Raw genomic sequence first — 18,326 nt, forward strand, 5'->3', positions numbered from 1 at the left:
ATACATTCAAGAGTTACACATATTTTAGTGATAAGATGGAAAAGAACCATTCTACCATTGTTCATAAGCTTAGTTTTCCCATTTTTAAAATGAGCTTTGGACCAGAGGAAGGAACATTTTCACCGAACTTTGTAAAGAATTAATTATTTGAGGTTTTTATGCCTCGATGTGTACTGGCCTGGGGCTCTGCAAACCGCAGGGGTGCTCCACCCACTGGTTGTAGCCATTGCCATGGCGCTGGCACCTCACATCATCACCACTTGCAGACACCCACATGGGCCTGGCAAAATTATAATGATTGGAAACCTAGCGAGGGCAGTCATGTGACTGTCAGAGCAGCCATCCCATTGGCTGGGGCTATGTGGGGTTTTTCTGGGATTGGGGGAGGAGAATTGGGCATTCTAGCTGGACGCTGGAATGACAGGAGGTCTGCTGTGTATTCTCAGCTGATTGCTGGGCGGTGGTATTTTTTGAGGTTGTATAATTTCCCTTTCCCCATTTTATTTCCTTCCCTTTGATCCTACAGATCCTATTTGTGGTTTTTTTTTTTAAAGTTCATTCTTGTTAAAATAAATCCTGTTCTGTGTTTTTTTTTTTTTGTTTTGTTTTGTTTTGTTTTTGTTTTGTGTAGGGCAATGAGGGTTAAGTGACTTGCCCAGGATCACACAGCTAGTAAGTGTCAAGTGTCTGAGGCCGGATTTGAACTCAGGTACTCCTGAATCCAGGGCCGGTGCTTTACCACTGTGCTATCTAGCTGCCCCAATCCTGTTCTGTTTTGAGGGAGGCTGCTGGTCTCCTTCCTTGCCCCAATAGTTGTATGCAGAGCATAACAGTGTTCAACAGTTGTCAAGCATTACTCCTGTCCTTACTGATCCAAAAACATACTACATTCGAACATACCTCCTCCTGTGTGTGTCTGCCTTCCCCTTCAAATACCTAAAAATAGTTGAGGAATTGACTTGAGTAATGGTAAATGGGATCCTGTCTATTTCAAGTAAATCTGACCATTTTAGACTTGAATACTTCATGTACATACATACATGTATGTGTATGTGTGTGTAATATCTCCTGTCCAATCCTCTTATCCAAGCTCCAGTTTTCTACTTAAAACTATCTATGACAAATGCTGGGGGCGGCTAGGTGGCACAGTGGATAAAGCACTGGCCCTGGATTCAGGAGTACCTAAGTTCAAATTCAGCCTCAGACACTTGACACTTACTAGCTGTGTGACCCTGGGCAAGTCACTTAACCCCCATTGCCCCGCAAAAAACCAAAAAACCAAAACTGTCTATGACAAATGCTATTACTCTGAAGAAGAATATACAACTAAATTAATCATCATCTAAGACTAAATTTTTTGTATACTTTCCCAATTTTTGACACTACCCTTCTCCCAGTCTTCTAGGCCTAAATCCTTGGAGCCATTCTCTAATTTCTTTATTCCCCATATACTTTGTTATTGAGTTATTGTGTTTTGTTGACCTTTGTAATGTTTTATATCATTCTTTATTCTCTATCTTTATTAACCTCCACCCTTATTACTACCATAAGTCTTACCCCATTATTCTTACTGTACTACCCGATATATAATAATTTACCAAGGTTTATAATTCTTTTCTTAGTAATGTCTTTTTTTTGAAGTTTCCATTACTACCCTTTTATTGGTGTTCCTTATCATTGTTCCTATTAAATTATTAAAAAAAATACTCATTAATTGTTCTATCTCTCCCCACTCTTATCCTTTCTGGGATGCTGAAATATTGAACTACTTTCATTATATTATTATCTTTTTTTTTTTTTTTTTTTGAGGCAGTTGGGGTTAAGTGACTTGCCTAGGGTCACACAGCTAGTAAGTGTTAAGTGTCTGAGGCCACATTTGAACTCAGGTCCTCCTGACTCCAGGGCCGGTGTTTTATCTACTGTGACACCTAGATGTCCCCATTATATTATTATCTTGTTCAGAAATCTGTAATGCCTCACTGTCCAGGAGAGTCAAGTACAAAGTCCTTAATTTGCCCTCTCAAATCTTTCCCCATCTTCTGACTTAACACTGTCTAACATATATTCTTTGTTCAAGTCTTGTTACTGTTATCCACAATGCTATGTCTGTTTTTACATTTTCTCTTTTGTTGATGCTTGGAACTTTTGCCTGAGAAGACTTTAACCCTTTCATCTCCTCCATCTGTCCTTTAAGATATACTTCAAGTCCCAAGCCTTCCTGGAGTGTGTTAACTGATACTGATTTATCCATTTCCATAAATTCTATAGCACTTAGAGTATAAAACATACAATTTATTATTTACTTTATACTCATTCTGATTCTTTCCCCTAATATTTTTCCCCTAAATCTTCTCTCTCTCTCTTTTTAGATTTTAAGTGAGAAATATGTACATAAAATATTTGACAAAACACAAATACGTCCCCACACAAAGACATGAACCTGGTCCAGAATTCCATGGTAGAGAGATTGCCTCCATTGGTGCACATCATCCATCTGTTACCTATAGTATTAAAGAGTTTCCTGAGAGACTGAGAAATTAAGTGATTGCGCATACATAAATAGCTAACATCTATCAGGTTATAGGCATCTAGGTGGCTCAATGGATAGAATGTTGGACCTGGAGTCAGGAAGACCTGAGTTCAAATTCAGCCTCAGATACTTATTAGCTGTGTGACACTTGGCTGGTCAATTACCTCTGTTTGCTTCAGTTCCTTATCTGTGAAATGAACTGGAGAAGGAAGTGGAAATTCACTCTAATATCTCTGTCAAGAAAATCCTAAATGGGGTCATGAAGAGTAGAAACAACTGAAATGACTAAACAACAACTTGTGTCAGTTCATCCTGAATCCAAGGTCAATTCCTTCCCCCCCTCCACTCATTCATTCATTCATTCATTCTTTTGTTTATTTATTTATATAAAATTTTCCCCCACCTTACATGTAAAAACAGATTGTAACATCGATTTTTAAAACTTTGCGTTCCAAATTCTCATCCTTCCTCCCTATCTCCCCACCTTGAAAACTCAGACAATTCAATATGTTACATGCAAAACATAGCAGACAAAAAACTTTAGGAAAAGGAACTAACAACAAAACATACTTCCATCTGTATTCAGGTACCATCAGTTCTTTCTCTGTAGATGTATTGCATTTTTCTTAAGTCCTTCAGAATTGTCTTGGATCTTTGCATTGCTGCAAATAACTAAGTCATTTGCAGCAGATCATCTTAAAATATTGCTGTTATTTAATATACAGTACATTTCACTTTGTATCAGCTCATGTATGTCTTTCTAGGTTTTTCTGATAGCATCCTGCTCATCTTTTTTTTTTAATAGTAAACTATATTTATATAGTACTTTAAAGGGAGAGTTCCTTACAAAACACCCATGAGATTGATTATTGCAACAACAATAATAGCTATCAAAAAACTCCATAATAGCTATCATTTATATATAGTACCTTATACCTTACAAAGAATTTTCTTCACAATAGCCCAGCAAAGTAGGTACCATCATCATCATCTTCTTCCATTGCTTCAATTTTTTTCCCCAGTTACTATTGCTGTGTTCCCCTCCATCCTATTCACTCCCCATGAAATTTACTCTATTTTCTATCTTCTTTTACCCTATCCCTCCTCAAAAGGGTTTTGCTTCTGACTGCCTCTCCCCCAATCTGTCCTCCCTTCCTTCACCCCTCCCCGCTATTTCCCTTCCCCTCCCACTTTCCTGCAGGGCAAGATAGATTATTATACCCACTTGAGCATGTATGTTATTTCCTTCTTGAGCAAATTTTGATGAGAGTAAGGCTCATTCACTCTCCCGCTTCTCCCCCATCTTCCCCTCCACTCCATAAGCTTTTTCTTGCTTCTTTTATGTGAGATACTTTATCCCATTCTACCTCTCCCTTTCCCTTTCTCCCAGTGCAGTCCTCTCACCCCTTCATTTTATTGTAAAGATGTCATCATGGGGCAGCTAGGTGACACAGTGGACAAAGCACCAGCCCTGGACCCAGGAGGACCTGAGCCCAAATTCAGCCTTAGACATAAGACACTCCCCAACTGCGTGACCCTAGGTTTGCCACTCAACCCCAACTGCCCCACCAAAAAAGATAAAAAATAAATTCTTTATAGATATAATCCTTTCATAATCAATTCCCACCTGTGCCCTCTATCTAAATTTACTAAATCTTATCTCTGAGTTCATTATCTCTCTTTTTTTTTTTTTGGCAAGGCAATCAGGGTTAAGTGACTTGCCCAGGGTCACACAGCTAGTGAGTGTCAAGTGTCTGAGGTCATATTTGAACTCAGGTCCTCCTGAATCCAGGGCCGGTGCTCTATCCACTGCGCCAACTAGCTGCCCCCTCAATTGCATTACAAACTTCATAAAGCATGGCCAGTATTTTTCACTTTATTTTACCCTAATCCTACAGAGAATCTTTTTATTTGCTGTATAATATAATCTTCAAATAGCTGATATGATTTGAGGGAGGGAATTCTTTTGTGGTAAGAGGAAAGACAAGCTTATGAATTTATTAGGAGCATTATGGGAGGCCTAGTGTATTGGAGTCAAAAGACCTGGGTTAAAGTTTAGTTCTTCCACTTAGCTGTGTTATCATCCTTCCCTGAGGTTAATTTTCCTCATTTGTAGAACAGAAATAATACCTTGTTACTACCTATTTGTTGTAAAAAGGTTCTTCGTAAATCTATAAGTGATATATAAATGGGGAGTTGTTATGTGCTGAGGAACTATGTTGGACTCTTGTAGGCTTTGGCTAATAAGGCAGAGGAAAAGAGTTGAAATCTAAAAAGGAGAAAGGAAAAAAAAGAAGTCTCCATTTTTAGGGACCACATCTTTACCATCTAACAACTGACTGAAAGATGTAGTTAAAGATAAAATTTTGTTTGTGGTTTTAAAAAAGCATTTGATTCAGTAGAGCAAAATGCTGCTTTAATGGCCAATCCTTACATCAAAATCATTCAAGAGTAAGATAAAAATTAATTCAGAAAGAGCCTTCATTCACTATTTTTCTGCCAAAGATGTTCTCTACTGTGATTAAAGAGATCCAGTACAGCCTCCGAAATAAACAGCATTCCCTGTGGATAGTGAAGGCCCTCAGATGTTCTTTTTACAGGTGGTGTAGTGCTGACTACATTAAGCCCTTGAGCATAGCAGAGCCTCCTGGAAGAGAGCTGTTATTCAAAGGAGTTTGACTTGACAGGAGAGACCAAGTAGATGAATTTTTATTGTCCAGATGCATTTGAATGGGCACCATATAGAACTTAATCATTATGTTTATTTGGGACAGATAGCACAGAAGGACAAATTGGGTTTTTACTTGAACAAGAGATTTTTGAAGTATGTTGCATTCTTTTTGGGAGATCACAAAACTCTTTTAATGACTTTAATCTCGCCACCACTCCCCTTCTACCACCAAGCTTTCTGTTTTTTGGGGGGAGGGGCAGGACAGTGAGGGTTAAGACTTGCCCAGGGTCACACAGTGCCAAGTGTCTGAGTTCAGATTTGAAGTCAGGTCCTCCTGAATCCAGGGCAGGTGTTTTATCCACTGTGCCACCTAGCTGTCCCCCCAAGCTTTCTATTATGAAAGCAAAAGCTCATCTTTTTAATACTACCATTCTGTTGTATTGTATCTACCATATTATTGTATAGCAGAAAAAGTTGGAATATAGTAGTCTCCAGATAATTAAAAATTATAATCCCCTCTGTCATTCTTCACTTCATCTTCACTATCTCTTTACCATCTTTTTTTTTTTGGTGGGGCAATGGGGGTTAAGTGACTTGCCCAGGGTCACACAGCTAGTAAGTGTCAAGTGTCTGAGGCTGGATTTGAACTCAGGTCCTCCTGAATCCAGGGCTGGTGCTTTATCCACTGTGCCACCTAGCCGCCCCCCTCTTTGCCAACTTCTTAGCTAGTTATATTTGTGGAGGGAACTTCCAAATCATTGTGATCACAGATCCTTTTGAGTATCATGGACAGGGGGAGCCAGTTTAGATTAGTTACAAGAAGTTAAACCAAGTTAGACTAATAGTTACATTTCTATATTGATAAAAGTTTTAGAGCACTTTTTTCATAGCAACACAGTAAGTAGTTACAAGCATTATTTCACCAGTTTAACAGATGAGGAAACTGAGTCTCAGTGTTCAGTTTCATTGCTCTTTCTACTGTTACAGAACACCTCCTGAAAACCTTTTTTCCATATACTTCCTGAGCCTAGGTCAAATTATGAATATTATTGAAAGTAGTGTAAGATAATTAATATTTTAAGAACAAGTTTAAAAAAGTTTTATTGCTGCCCTTTGTTTTACACCAAAGTTATTTCTCCTTAATTTTCTCTCACTATTGAACCCTTTCTTGAAACAGAGAAAAAATTTTTAAGTCCAGATACAATGACTGTAAGGGCATAGTGAACATTCATAGCCTCTTGCTTCTATTTTTATGAAAACTTTGAAGAATTTTAAAGAACTTTGAAGAAAAGTTTCATCATCAGTTCCCAAGGACCAAGATTAGTCATTACAATTGATCAGAGTTAAAGTGCCAATTTTCTTTTTAAATCAACATTATTGCATGCATGCAAGAATGAAAAAAGCATTTTTAAACTGTGTACTGTGTGAGAGGTATTGTGTTAAATTCTAATTCTGAGATTGCAAATAAAAAAGTAGAGAAGCCTCCTTCACCCAAGGAGTTTATATTCTAAGAGGGAAAAACAGCATATATAGAGACATGGTGCCTCAGGAAAGGATTTTAGTCTCAGGATCACAGGAATACTCAGTCATTTGGTCAGTTGATATTCTTTTTTTTTATTATTCAAGTTTATTTTATTAAAATCAAAGCACCACAGTCTGCCAAAAACAAAACATTCCATACATAACAGTAACAAAAATTACTGCATCATATGTCCTTCACAATAAAGCAAGTGATTCCTCCATGAAGAAAGAAATCTGTAATCTGATTGGCTAGCATTACTCAGGAACAAGATTCACCAGTATGTGAATTATGGCCCATTAATTTCACACCCGGTGTTATAAAGATGAAAGCTAGGTGCAATCAGTTTGTAAAAAGACATTAAATATAAATTTATACAATGTTATAAAATGTTTAAAAAATATTTACATGGTTATTTTAAGGGGTTAAATTTTAAGCAGGAGTTGGATGGTTGAACTCATGGTGATGCTTAGTTGATATGATTCTTGCAGAAGCAATGGCAGTATTTGATTGTATTAATTTGATACCATGCCTAAAGTGAGAAATGAAAAGTCAGGGAGGGGTGGTTCCAGAAGTTATTGGTTTAATTTCCCCAGGGTCCATGGGCATGGATTCTAAAGGACTGATAAGAAGGTTGTTGTTACTTGTTTAAAAGCAAGATAGTGGCAGTAGAGAAGATAGCAAAAGTGGTCTGTAGATGACTGGATGGAATGTGAAACAGTCTATTGGTCTGGGTCTGTGTGGAATAGTAGACGATGGACATATATCATTCTGTTGGTTTCTGCTTAATTTGCCTTCCATGTTTTTTCTGAATCTTTCATATTCATCACCTGTGTGGTGGTAATATTTCATTATATTCCTGTGCCACAATTTGTTCAGCTACTTCCCAACACTCACTGTGTACCCACTTTTTCCTTTTCTCCTTAACAGAAAGTACTGTCATGGGACCTTTTCCTGTCTCTGACCTCCTTGAGGGGATTTATCCAGTAGTAGTATCATTAGGTCAAAGGGTATGAACAGTTTAGCATTATCTCACATAATTTCAAATTATTATGCAAAAAGGTTGGATCAATTTGTGGCTCCATCAGTAGTGTTTTAGTGGCTGTCTCTCTTGGCTCCTTCCATATTGACCTATACCTTTTTTGCTCTTCATCTATAGAGTGTGACCATAAGTGTACATATCTGAAACAGTACAAATGGCAGATGAGTTGGGCCCAGAATTAAATAGAATTAGGAGGGTGGGATAAATTGCTTCCAGAAAATTACAAAACCAACATTTTACTAGTGTGATTTAGCTGTGAACCATGGAAACATACAGTGGTCTCTGAAGAATTAAAAATGAGTATCCCATAGAAGGCAATAAAGAGAGGTATAGTGTATACAGACCACAATATAGAAAAACAAAAACAAAACTTCAAAAAAAAAATTGGAGGGGGCGGCTGGGTGGTGCAGTGGATAAAGCACCAGCCCTGGATTCAGGAGTACCTGAGTTCAAATCCAGCCTCAGACACTTGAACACTTACTAGCTGTGTGACCCTGGGCAAGTATTGCCCCACAAAAAAAAAAAAGAAAAAAAATTGGAATAAAAGATGTAATTAGGGAAATGTATGAAAAAGAAGACAGTCTGTAGGGCATTAATGAAGGGTGACAGGTGGGAACCCATGTACTACACTGACATCTTCCAATATTTGGAAAAAGCAAGAAAGGTCTGGAGTGTGTAAGATACCTCCTTGTAACAAATGTATGGGAAAATGTGGATAAGAGTCACACAGGAGCGACAGGCATGGATGATTGTGATTTACGTCCTTTGGAGAGAGCTACCAAATCAAATCAATGAGTTCACAAAGACATTAAATTAGTTGCCACTTTGAGAGTTGAGGTGAAATTTAAGAGGTGTTTGGATTTTTTGTTTCTCTGCTTGGTAATATAGAACAATCCTTATCCTTTATGCAATATTATACAGTTTTGAAAACTTCGTGTCCTTAGCTATTGGGAAATGACTCTTTTTGTTTGTACCTTAAGTACAGTTTTGTAACTTTGAGTAATACTGCTACTTAAATTTAACACATATAGTCTACAGCTATTTAATATGAATAAAACATTTTCTTTCCATCTATAACCATTTTATAAATACTTTAGTATGGATAATTTTAAATATTACATATTACATATTATTTGAGAGCTTTAATTGTAATAGCATTGTATCTCTCCTTCATTCTCCTGCACAGGTCTAGACTGAGGGGATGACATTCTTTCCAGTATATTGATGGAGGCAGAAAAAAAACTGAAACTTCAGGATATTGCTATTTTCCTCAATTGGAGTGCATTGGAATCCTGCACATTCAGTTATTTATTTTCTGTCTTCAAAAGAAAATAACAGTGTGACAGCTTTGTATATAAGTCAGAAACATTTCCTCTTCATTGTTTAGTTACTTTTGTCTTTTCTCATTCTTCTACCCTGTAAAACACTCATCCTGTGAGGTTGTTTTAAACAGGACCATGCAAAATTTCATATCCTAAAGGTTTTTTAAAAAATAATTGAGAAAAGGATGAAATTTTCATCTAGTTTGTTTACTTTTTTTCCCTAGCTCAAATACTCAAGTGGTTTTGTGATATCGTTGATGTGGGGGAAGGTTGTAATAACCTTATGTGATATAAAACATAATCTATCCATTTCTTCCCATCCTGTGTGATTCTTGTCTGACTTTCCATAGTTTTGTTATAGACGATCCCACTTAACATGCTAGGGCCCTTCCTTCCTTTCTGTTGGCATAGTCAGGATACCAGTGGAAAATAGATGGGCCATCCATGAGGTTATTATCCCTTGCTTTCTCCCAAGTTCGGCCCAGATTATTTTTCATTCATTCATTTCTTTGATGATAATTCTTCACTTCATTTCTTCATAATTCATTTTTTATACCTATACCAACTTGATGCACCTTTCTAGCTCCCTCTAATTTAGAATTTTCATAGACTGTAAAGTTGCATTACTTGCATCCATACAGCAACACTGGTAAAAGATGGATCTTTTTTACATGGAGACCTTTGGACTACAATTCCTGAAAATAAAGGAAGAGTAGGAATGTTATGCTAAAAATTTGAATTTTATAGAAGACATCAATTAAATTAATCACAACATTAAAAGGATAATACTTCTTTCAGTCTTTAATTTAGAGTTCATCCTTTCCCACTGGTAATTCCTGTGAACAAATGTAGCAGTAAGAGCATTTTGCTCAAAAACAATTGTCCTTTTTCAGTTTTTCTTTGGATTATAGCTTTAAAAAATGCACCATTTTAAAAGCCATCTTTCAAAATTTCATTTAAGATGCTTGAGAAAAGAATTCAGCTATTAATAGAATTATGTTGTTTTGCCCCTCTAATAAAAACATTACATTAGATATTGTCAGTCTCTTAATTGATACTGGAAATTTGGTAGTCACAGATTTACATAATTTGACAAATTTTTGCCATCTTATTTCTTTGATTTCATATTAAATTAAGGCCTAGTAAAGAAGTAATTCCAGAGTCCAGGCGTTAACTAATACAAACATTAAAAATAGAGAAAGACTTCTCTTCTCATACATTATCTCCATTTCTATTTAGTGCTTCTTTGGGGGAATCTCCATTAAAACAAAACTTGTTTTATAATGTTACTGTCACTAGTCAAGGTTATTATGGTCCTAGGACTGAAGATCTTCATTATTTTCTTTAGTTCTATTATTCTTTCTCTTAGGTACCTTTATTTCATGGCCATCGAGTAATTCTTATAATATTGCTGTCTTTTGTGCATTTCCATTTCATTGTCATATTTGTGAATTCTTAGTAGGCATATTTACCTATAAAAATGAAAGATCTCATGAAGAAGTGAAAATTTTGTTCTTTACTAGTTCTATTTTTTACAAAGTGTATGTAAAAATTAGTCTTCTACTGATCATCAAACTTATAAAATAGTATAAAATCCTAAGCAAATTTGATGGGAGGAACAGTTAGACCATGGCTTTTCATGGGCATGAAGAAAAAAACCTTAAGCAGTTGTCCTTTATTGTGTAGTATTGTTTCCGGTTGAATTAGGTCTTACATAGGCAAAGCTTTTAAGTATTTAAGGCAGAATATCTTTTATTGCCATGAGTATTGAGTACTCGGGCAGTCTTCTCTTCTTTTAAAGCAGGACAGAACTGTATTTCACCATATAATCCAGTTGCACTTTATCCTATTTACATATTTCATATTTGCTACAATAGCATCTTTTGAAATTTGCTATTAGAAGTCTGATGATAGTAATTTCTTTAAATATTTTTATTCTTTATCTTACTTGTTGAGCCACAATTCTTGGAAAGACCTATTGTTTGTACCTGTGTAGGAGAGTTGAAGAGAAAGATTTAATTCTTTTCTGCTAATTTATTACCTCATAATTCTCTTTGGCAGATCCAAACATCACTTTCTTCTGCAGTAAATTTCTGTAGTCCTTCAGAAAGTATAACTGTTTGTAACTTGTTTCTTTCTAATTAATTTTCCTATTTGCTGCTCTTCAAGTGGTTTTAAATTGTTTTTTTTTTTTCTTTTAAATCCAAAGCTGCCAGGGTTCCATACACTTCCAGGTTAGGGATAACATCATCCTAAAGATTCAATTCTTTTCTGTCTCCCTGCTTACAGACAGGGAACACAATCTCTTCAACCTGGACCTGTGTAGGAGAATTTGGAGAAAATAAATTAAGAGGTAAGAAATACTACCCTTAGGAGTATTTTGTTCTATTGCTGAAGAAATATTTTACATGATATGTTTGGCTTTTTAAAAATCAGTATCATGGGGGGCAGCTAGGTGGCGCAGTGGATAAAGCATCAACCCTGGATTCAGGAGTACCTGAGTTCAAATGCAGCCTCAGACACTTGACACCTACTAGCTGTGTGACCCTGGGCAAGTCACTTAACCCCCATTGCCCCGAAAAAAAAAAGAAAAAAAATCAGTATCATGAAAATAAATGCTAAAACCTATCAAATGACATTAAGTAAATAATGGTACCTATCTTACTGTAATCAAATTATATTCTCCTTTTATAAAAGTTGACCACTCTCTGTTCTTATTAAACTGCAGTTGTTAATGTCTCTAAGATAATTATAAATTACTATAATCCTATAATTACTAGGATTTACAGCTATCTTTGTATTTTCCATGGGCTGACAGTTTTATTGTAAAGAGTTGAAAGTTCATGAGATGCCTTAATATTAGAGCTATCTCTTATACCTTTTAGTATTGCTTCCCTCTTATATATGAATAGAAAAATCCTGAAATCATGTTATGAAAATAAGTAATAAATCCCCAAAATGTGGCATAATGCACATTTAGAGAGTTACAGTTGTGGGGTGAAGATTGATGATTATTAACACAAGAACTTTGCTTAGTTTTTATTGCTCTAGTGGTTCCTAGAAAGAAGTGATACATTACTTCCATTACCCACACCACTGGTTTACATAGATTTTTTAAAAAAACAAAAAGTGATTAGGTTAAGTGACATTGGTCCATCGGTAATGAACTCGCAGTGAGAGATATTTTTATATAAACATCAATATCCATACACATACAAGCATACTCACAAACACACATACATATATGTATGTATATATATATGTGTGTGTGTGTATATATATATATTTCTCCCCTTGCAATCTGAGATGTGAACAGTGATTATTTTAATAATTGGAAGGTTCTTTCCATTGAATTTGTTTTCATCCACAGGCACATTATCTCCTTAAAGTATTATCTTTATCAAGAAAACAGAAAAAAATGCTGGTCCCTTATATAACTGTTACATATTTATTTAGCCATAGTCTTTGAAAAACAAACATACCAGTAAATTGGTTGGGAAACATAAAATCTAAAATCAAACAATTTTAAAAGAATTCCATGGAAAAGTTTTAAAAATTGAAAAATAATAGATTTAAGCTTGAAAATAAAAGCAAACATTCTGATTCTAAGCTTGTACAGAAATGGTTGTCTCTCAGTAGTAATTGTTAAGTACCTAAATCACAATTTAAAAGGATAATGATTGCAAGTAATATAGTATACTGTTGTCTTCCATTCATTTTAAAGACTACCATACAGAGTATTTGAAAAAAATATATTTTAATTTTTGAAATTTCAAAAAAATATTTTTAACTATTTGTGGAGACTTCTGGGAATTGCTATACTACCCTCAGGAAAAACAGAAATAGAAATTTCTTCAAATCCACCATTTATGATAAAATGTATAGAAGGTAATAAGTTGTATGTGTGTAGAAATCTATTAACTTTTTCTTAAAATTGGAGTGGAAGGGGGTGAAAATATACTAGCAAATATGGTGATTCCAAATTATATGTCCAAACTCCTAAGATGCGGCTGAGAATGAATTACTTATGGGTTGTAGACAATTTGTTAATAGGATATTTCAATCTGTAATTCTTAATAATTGTTAATTTTATACTTCATTATAGTAAAATCTAGATTTTCTTGAAAGAAAGGTACAACATCATAGATAATTAAAAATAATTTACATTTGGCATGGGAAAGTATTTTTGTGCTTATATTTTAATGCTACGTGTTCTGATAATACATTAACAGTGTTAAAGCTATGTTTTCCTGCAACACTAAAGTCCCAATTCAAGACAAAATGTAATTATTAAATTATAGAAAAGGAAACTAAGTAAAATGGGGCCCTTAGGGAAAATCTAAAGAAATAATTTTAAAAAGAAATAGTCTACAAAAATGGAAAGTTTACATTTAAGAAACTGTTTGGACTCCCCCTCACCCCCAATGTGTACTGTGGGTACAAAAGACAAGGCTTTTGCTTGGCTAATAAATAAAAATAATAGGAGCCATCATAAGAAAGAGGACATCTTCTCTTACCCATAATGGAGAGATTGCTCATGTGGGGAGAGGATAAGTTTTAAAAACTATAAATGAGGTAGTCACAGTTATTTGAGGAAAATCATCCAGGGAACTTCTAAATAACTGATAAACAGTTTAAAAATACATCAGAGAATATAGATAATATATCGTGCACATGATATCCTAAGGATATAAAGTCAGTAGATTTTTGATTCAGGCTACGTTAATAAATATATTAGGAATATTCCTATTCAGAAATTGTCATTTGAGACTATGGTGAAATCTTTTCATTTGTAAGAAGCCCAGTTATTAGAGCTAGTAGTGACAAATATAGGATGTTCTTGATTAAAAATCAAATTGACTATTTAATTGAATTGTGATGGGAAGCCATCCATTTTAGAGACTTGGAAGTCACGGGTGGAATTATAGAACTGCTAGGAAATGATTTTTTGTTACAGCCTGCCATTTTACTATAGGATTTATGTTCTTGGGGTTAGGAGGCTTGAATTCTTGCTTCTGTGACTCTGGGAAATTTTTTTTCTCTCTCTCTCTAGGTCAGAGTTTTCTTATTTATGAAATGAATGGGTTGAAATCAGATGATCTCTAAGGTCCTGTCCATCTCTAAAATTCTCTTTTTGGGGGAGTATAAGTACTGGTTTATCAAATATTCCATTTAACTGAGTTACACTTTATGATGGAATATTATGGAAAACCAGAGGGACTTTGGATAGTATTTTTTTTAAGCATAAAACATGAAAATCCAAAGTTGTCTCTGGGTTGCCCAGAGGTAAAGAGAACTGAGCAGTAAATTAAATGAACAAGAATGTAGAGGGGGTAAAAAGGGAGCCATAGAGGATAGACTAGCATATGTGAAGACTTTTCTTTTGTTTTGTTTTGTTTTTTTAAGTGAGGCAATTGGGGTTAAGTGACTTGCCCAGGGTCACACAGCTAGTGAGTGTTAAGTGTCTGAGGCCGGATTTGAACTCAGGTGCTCCTGAATCCAGGGCCGGTGCTTTATCCACTGCGCCACCTAGCTGCCCCATATGTGAAGACTTTTAACTCATTCATATGGGAATGAAGTTCTTGAGAATCTGAGACTTTGGTGGTGTTTGCTTTCTCTTTGAATTCAACCTAGCAAAGTAATGGTAGTTTTGAAACTACAAAACTTTGATGTAGCCTCTAGAGATTCTACTAGCTAAGTGATCCCTAATAATAATAGTAAATGAATTTACATTTCTATCCTAAGTTTGGATATTTTAATGACTATTTTCTAATCATATTGGTTTGTTTTTTTAAATATGCCTAGCTTTGTTTCACTATAATATAAATTTCTTGAGAGGAAGGGCAGTTATTTTTGTTGTTGATATTTTAATCTTTGTAACCCCTGATCTAGCACTTGCTGGTACACAATACATTTTTGTACTGAATTCTTAAATCTCTTACAAAATTGTTTTCAAATGCCTGTAATTTTTTTTTTTTTGGTTTTTTTTTTTTTTTTTTGGCGGGGCAATGGGGGTTAAGTGACTTGCCCAGGGTCACACAGCTAGTGTCAAGTGTCTGAGGTTGGATTTGAACTCAGGTACTCCTGAATCCAGGGCTGGTGCTTTATCCACTGTGCCACCTAGCCGCCCCCAGATGCCTGTAATTTTTCATGGACTTTACTATTTTTGTAAAGTTTTGAGGAAAGATTTGGTTTTGCCCATTCTCATTAGACTTCATGCACAGAGTAAGATGGCATCAAAGATCACGTTTAGTTGTAGAATAGGATTCACCAATTGATCTATTACAGATAAACCTGGGGGCTAGAGATATTTAATGGCTTGTCCAACTTAACACACAGAAGTAGTATGAGCTAATTAAATTAATATCAGGAGTAGATGCAGTCATTTCCCAAACATTCCTAATTTCACAAAAAGAGACATTACTAAGAGGAAGTTTGATAGGGTGGAAAAAGTACTGAATGTGAAGTCCTAACTTAGTTTCTCATCACTCTGCTCTTTCCTCATTCTATAACCTTGGACAAAGCACTTCATAGTAACCTTGACCTTTTCCTTCTATAAAATGAAGGGGTTGGATGAAGAGCCTTTTCAGCTCTAAATTCTCACCAGAGGAACTGTTTATCTTTCAACATTTTGTAGTTCACATATTTTCTTAGGACATAAATGTAATTTTTTTGGCTAAAAGATTTGGTGTTCAAGACCTTTGAGGAATAAATGAGAATGTTTCTTTCAGTAGTCTGATTGATGAAGAAGACTAGATAAAATATTTTTTAAAGTACTTTTAGAAACAATATAGAAGGGTAGATAATCCAAAGTAAACTTCCTTTGTGTTAATAATTATCAGAAAATAGTTTTATAACCTTTTGTATCAATTTGTCTAATAGTACTACTGATGTGATGGGATTTTTAAAAAATTTACCTTTGAGATAACCTCATCCTAGTGTTTGTGTTTATTATACCTAGTTTACTTGGTGTAAAATACTTGATGTAGTTCATTCTGTAACTTAGCTTTTCAGGAAAGAACTCCAAGGGAGAGGGTAGTAGTACATTTTTCTCTATGGTTTCTAGAGGCATCCCATTTTGGAAAAGGAAAACAGTAATCTTTCATTAAATATGAACCTAACTGAAAGGATATTGAACTTGATCTTATTAATATATTTCTAGTCCAAAACATTTTACTTCCTATATTAATGATGCAGTATATATGCATGAAATAAAATAGTCACAATGAAGATATACTCTTTATAATACTAAAATTGTATGCTTTATAACCAATTTTTAATTTTTGCATTTTTCTTTTTCTTAACTAGGTCCTTTCTGATGTTGCTTGAGCTTATTCTCCTGATGTCGGTCTCATTCCTGTTGGCTAAACATTGTCTCATTGGCCACATTAAGTTAATGCTTATATATATTTTAGGTGCCTCACTTTATAGTAGTAGGAAAATAATACAGTGCAAACCTTACCTGTGCATTAAATGACCTAATTTGTCCTTTTTTTCCATTCCTAGATAACATCATACCTTTTGGAAATAATACTTTTTGTAGCCTACTTCAAATCCTTTTAGGCTTATCCTACACTGAAGAGCATAGTTGAGTTTTTGGAAAATTCAGGATATACAGATTTGGTCTTTGATATGTATTAAATTACAATTAATGATGCAGGATAATTACTGGAAATAAGATATATGTGTTTATTGTGGAATAATAATTTTGCAAATATAACCCTATTTTAAACATTTTTCTTCAACATTTTGCTATTTTTCTATAATATAAGTTGATTATGGTTGATTGAAGTTTTATTTTAAGAGGTGATTAGTTTAATGTGTTTATGTGCCTAATAGTACTACAAATTTAAATTGGTGAGTTGAGTTGTATAAAAGGTTTATAATAGTATTTAAATGTGAAATAGTGGTAGTTACTTTATAAACACCAAATATTTCTGTAGTCCGGGAAGATGAGTGGTTCTGCTAGTTAAGTCTTAACGATAATTCATAAAAGAAATAACAATGAATTGGCCTTTTTTTAGCTTTTTTTCTGAGACTACAACTTAGCTTCAGTACCAAATCTAATCCAAACAAAGCTTCACTATGGAGCAAGATAAATTGCAGGTTTTCTTTTCCTAAATACAAAGACACTAAAACTAATGACAAAAAATAGGTTTTCCCCCATAAAATTCTCTGGAGAATTGTGGCAATGAAGGGCAAATAATAGTAACTGATAAAAAAGCTATCAAGATTTGCTGTGTTGTACAGGCTGAAACAATATTTATTAATAACATCAAGATTTTGAGTGTTAGAACATATTATGTTAAAATGTGATTAGTGTTTCAATGTTTTGTCTCTTTGAATTAAATTTGTATCCATAAAAATATGCAAAGTAACTGTTCATGTATTTATTTACAGACTACAATTTCCGTCGCAGCTCAGTAAATAGTATTTCCCCTGTTAGTGCTACCCTCTCTTCTGGGACACCCAGCGTGCTTCCTTATACATCAAGGCCTTATTCTTATCCAAGCTACCCCTTGTCACCAACAATATCGCTTGCTAATGGCAGCCATGTTGGACAACGACTATATATCTCCAATCAGGCCTCATTCTTCTGAAGAAAATGTTGTAAACATTAATGTAAAAATTTCTTTGTAAATCTTACAGATTAAAATACTGTTTTATTTTTAGATCGGGTTTGCACATTTGGTTTGAAAAGAAAAATGTTTATTTCAGTATAGTAACCTTTGATACATATGAACATGTGTATGTTTATTGAACAAGTTTAAAGTTATTCAATGGTTTCCCTTGAATTAGGGTTCAGTAGGCTACTATTCTTTTTAAACTTGGATTTTAAGTATTACCAATTCCTGATCTAAGAGTGGGCAGTAGAACCCAGTGGTTTATGTTAAATGTTTTTCAAATAATTCCTCTATTGACCAGCATATCTTTAATATTGTAACACATGCAGACATTAGTTATATTAGATTTAGTTACCAAGGATCACTTACAGTGTTGGAGATTAAAACAGTTATTTAACCAGAAGCATCTAACCATTATGTGGCCAGAGAATGATGAGGAAAAAAGATTAAGAAGTAAATTTTATTTAGCAGTAAATAAAAAACAGTTTACTATTGTGGTCCTTGAAAATCATTATAAATATTTAGTTAATAAATATTTGTTATAGAAATTATCATAATTTTTGCTGTTAATTTATTGAGTTACTATAGTTATTTTATTTGAGTTTGTGATATTCAGTG

General features: G+C 34.5%; 1 protein-coding gene across 2 annotated transcripts in view; it reads left to right on the plus strand.

Annotated features, from left to right (window-relative positions):
- RBM46 (RNA binding motif protein 46) overlaps window positions 1-17,684 on the plus strand; it is a 40,073-nt gene extending 22,389 nt beyond the window's left edge. The window contains exons 5-6 of one of the 2 annotated variants that reach the window (XM_043972737.1): window positions 11,378-11,437; window positions 17,485-17,684. In XM_043972737.1, the coding sequence (XP_043828672.1) occupies window positions 11,378-11,437; window positions 17,485-17,684 (260 nt within the window). The remainder of the gene's footprint in view (window positions 1-11,377; window positions 11,438-17,484) is intronic. The other variant, XM_043972738.1, reaches the window with a different exon arrangement.
- Window positions 17,685-18,326: the final 642 nt, after the last annotated feature.

This window comes from Dromiciops gliroides, chromosome 6, assembly GCF_019393635.1.
Source record: "Dromiciops gliroides isolate mDroGli1 chromosome 6, mDroGli1.pri, whole genome shotgun sequence".
In the NCBI taxonomy this organism is placed as follows: domain Eukaryota; kingdom Metazoa; phylum Chordata; class Mammalia; order Microbiotheria; family Microbiotheriidae; genus Dromiciops; species Dromiciops gliroides.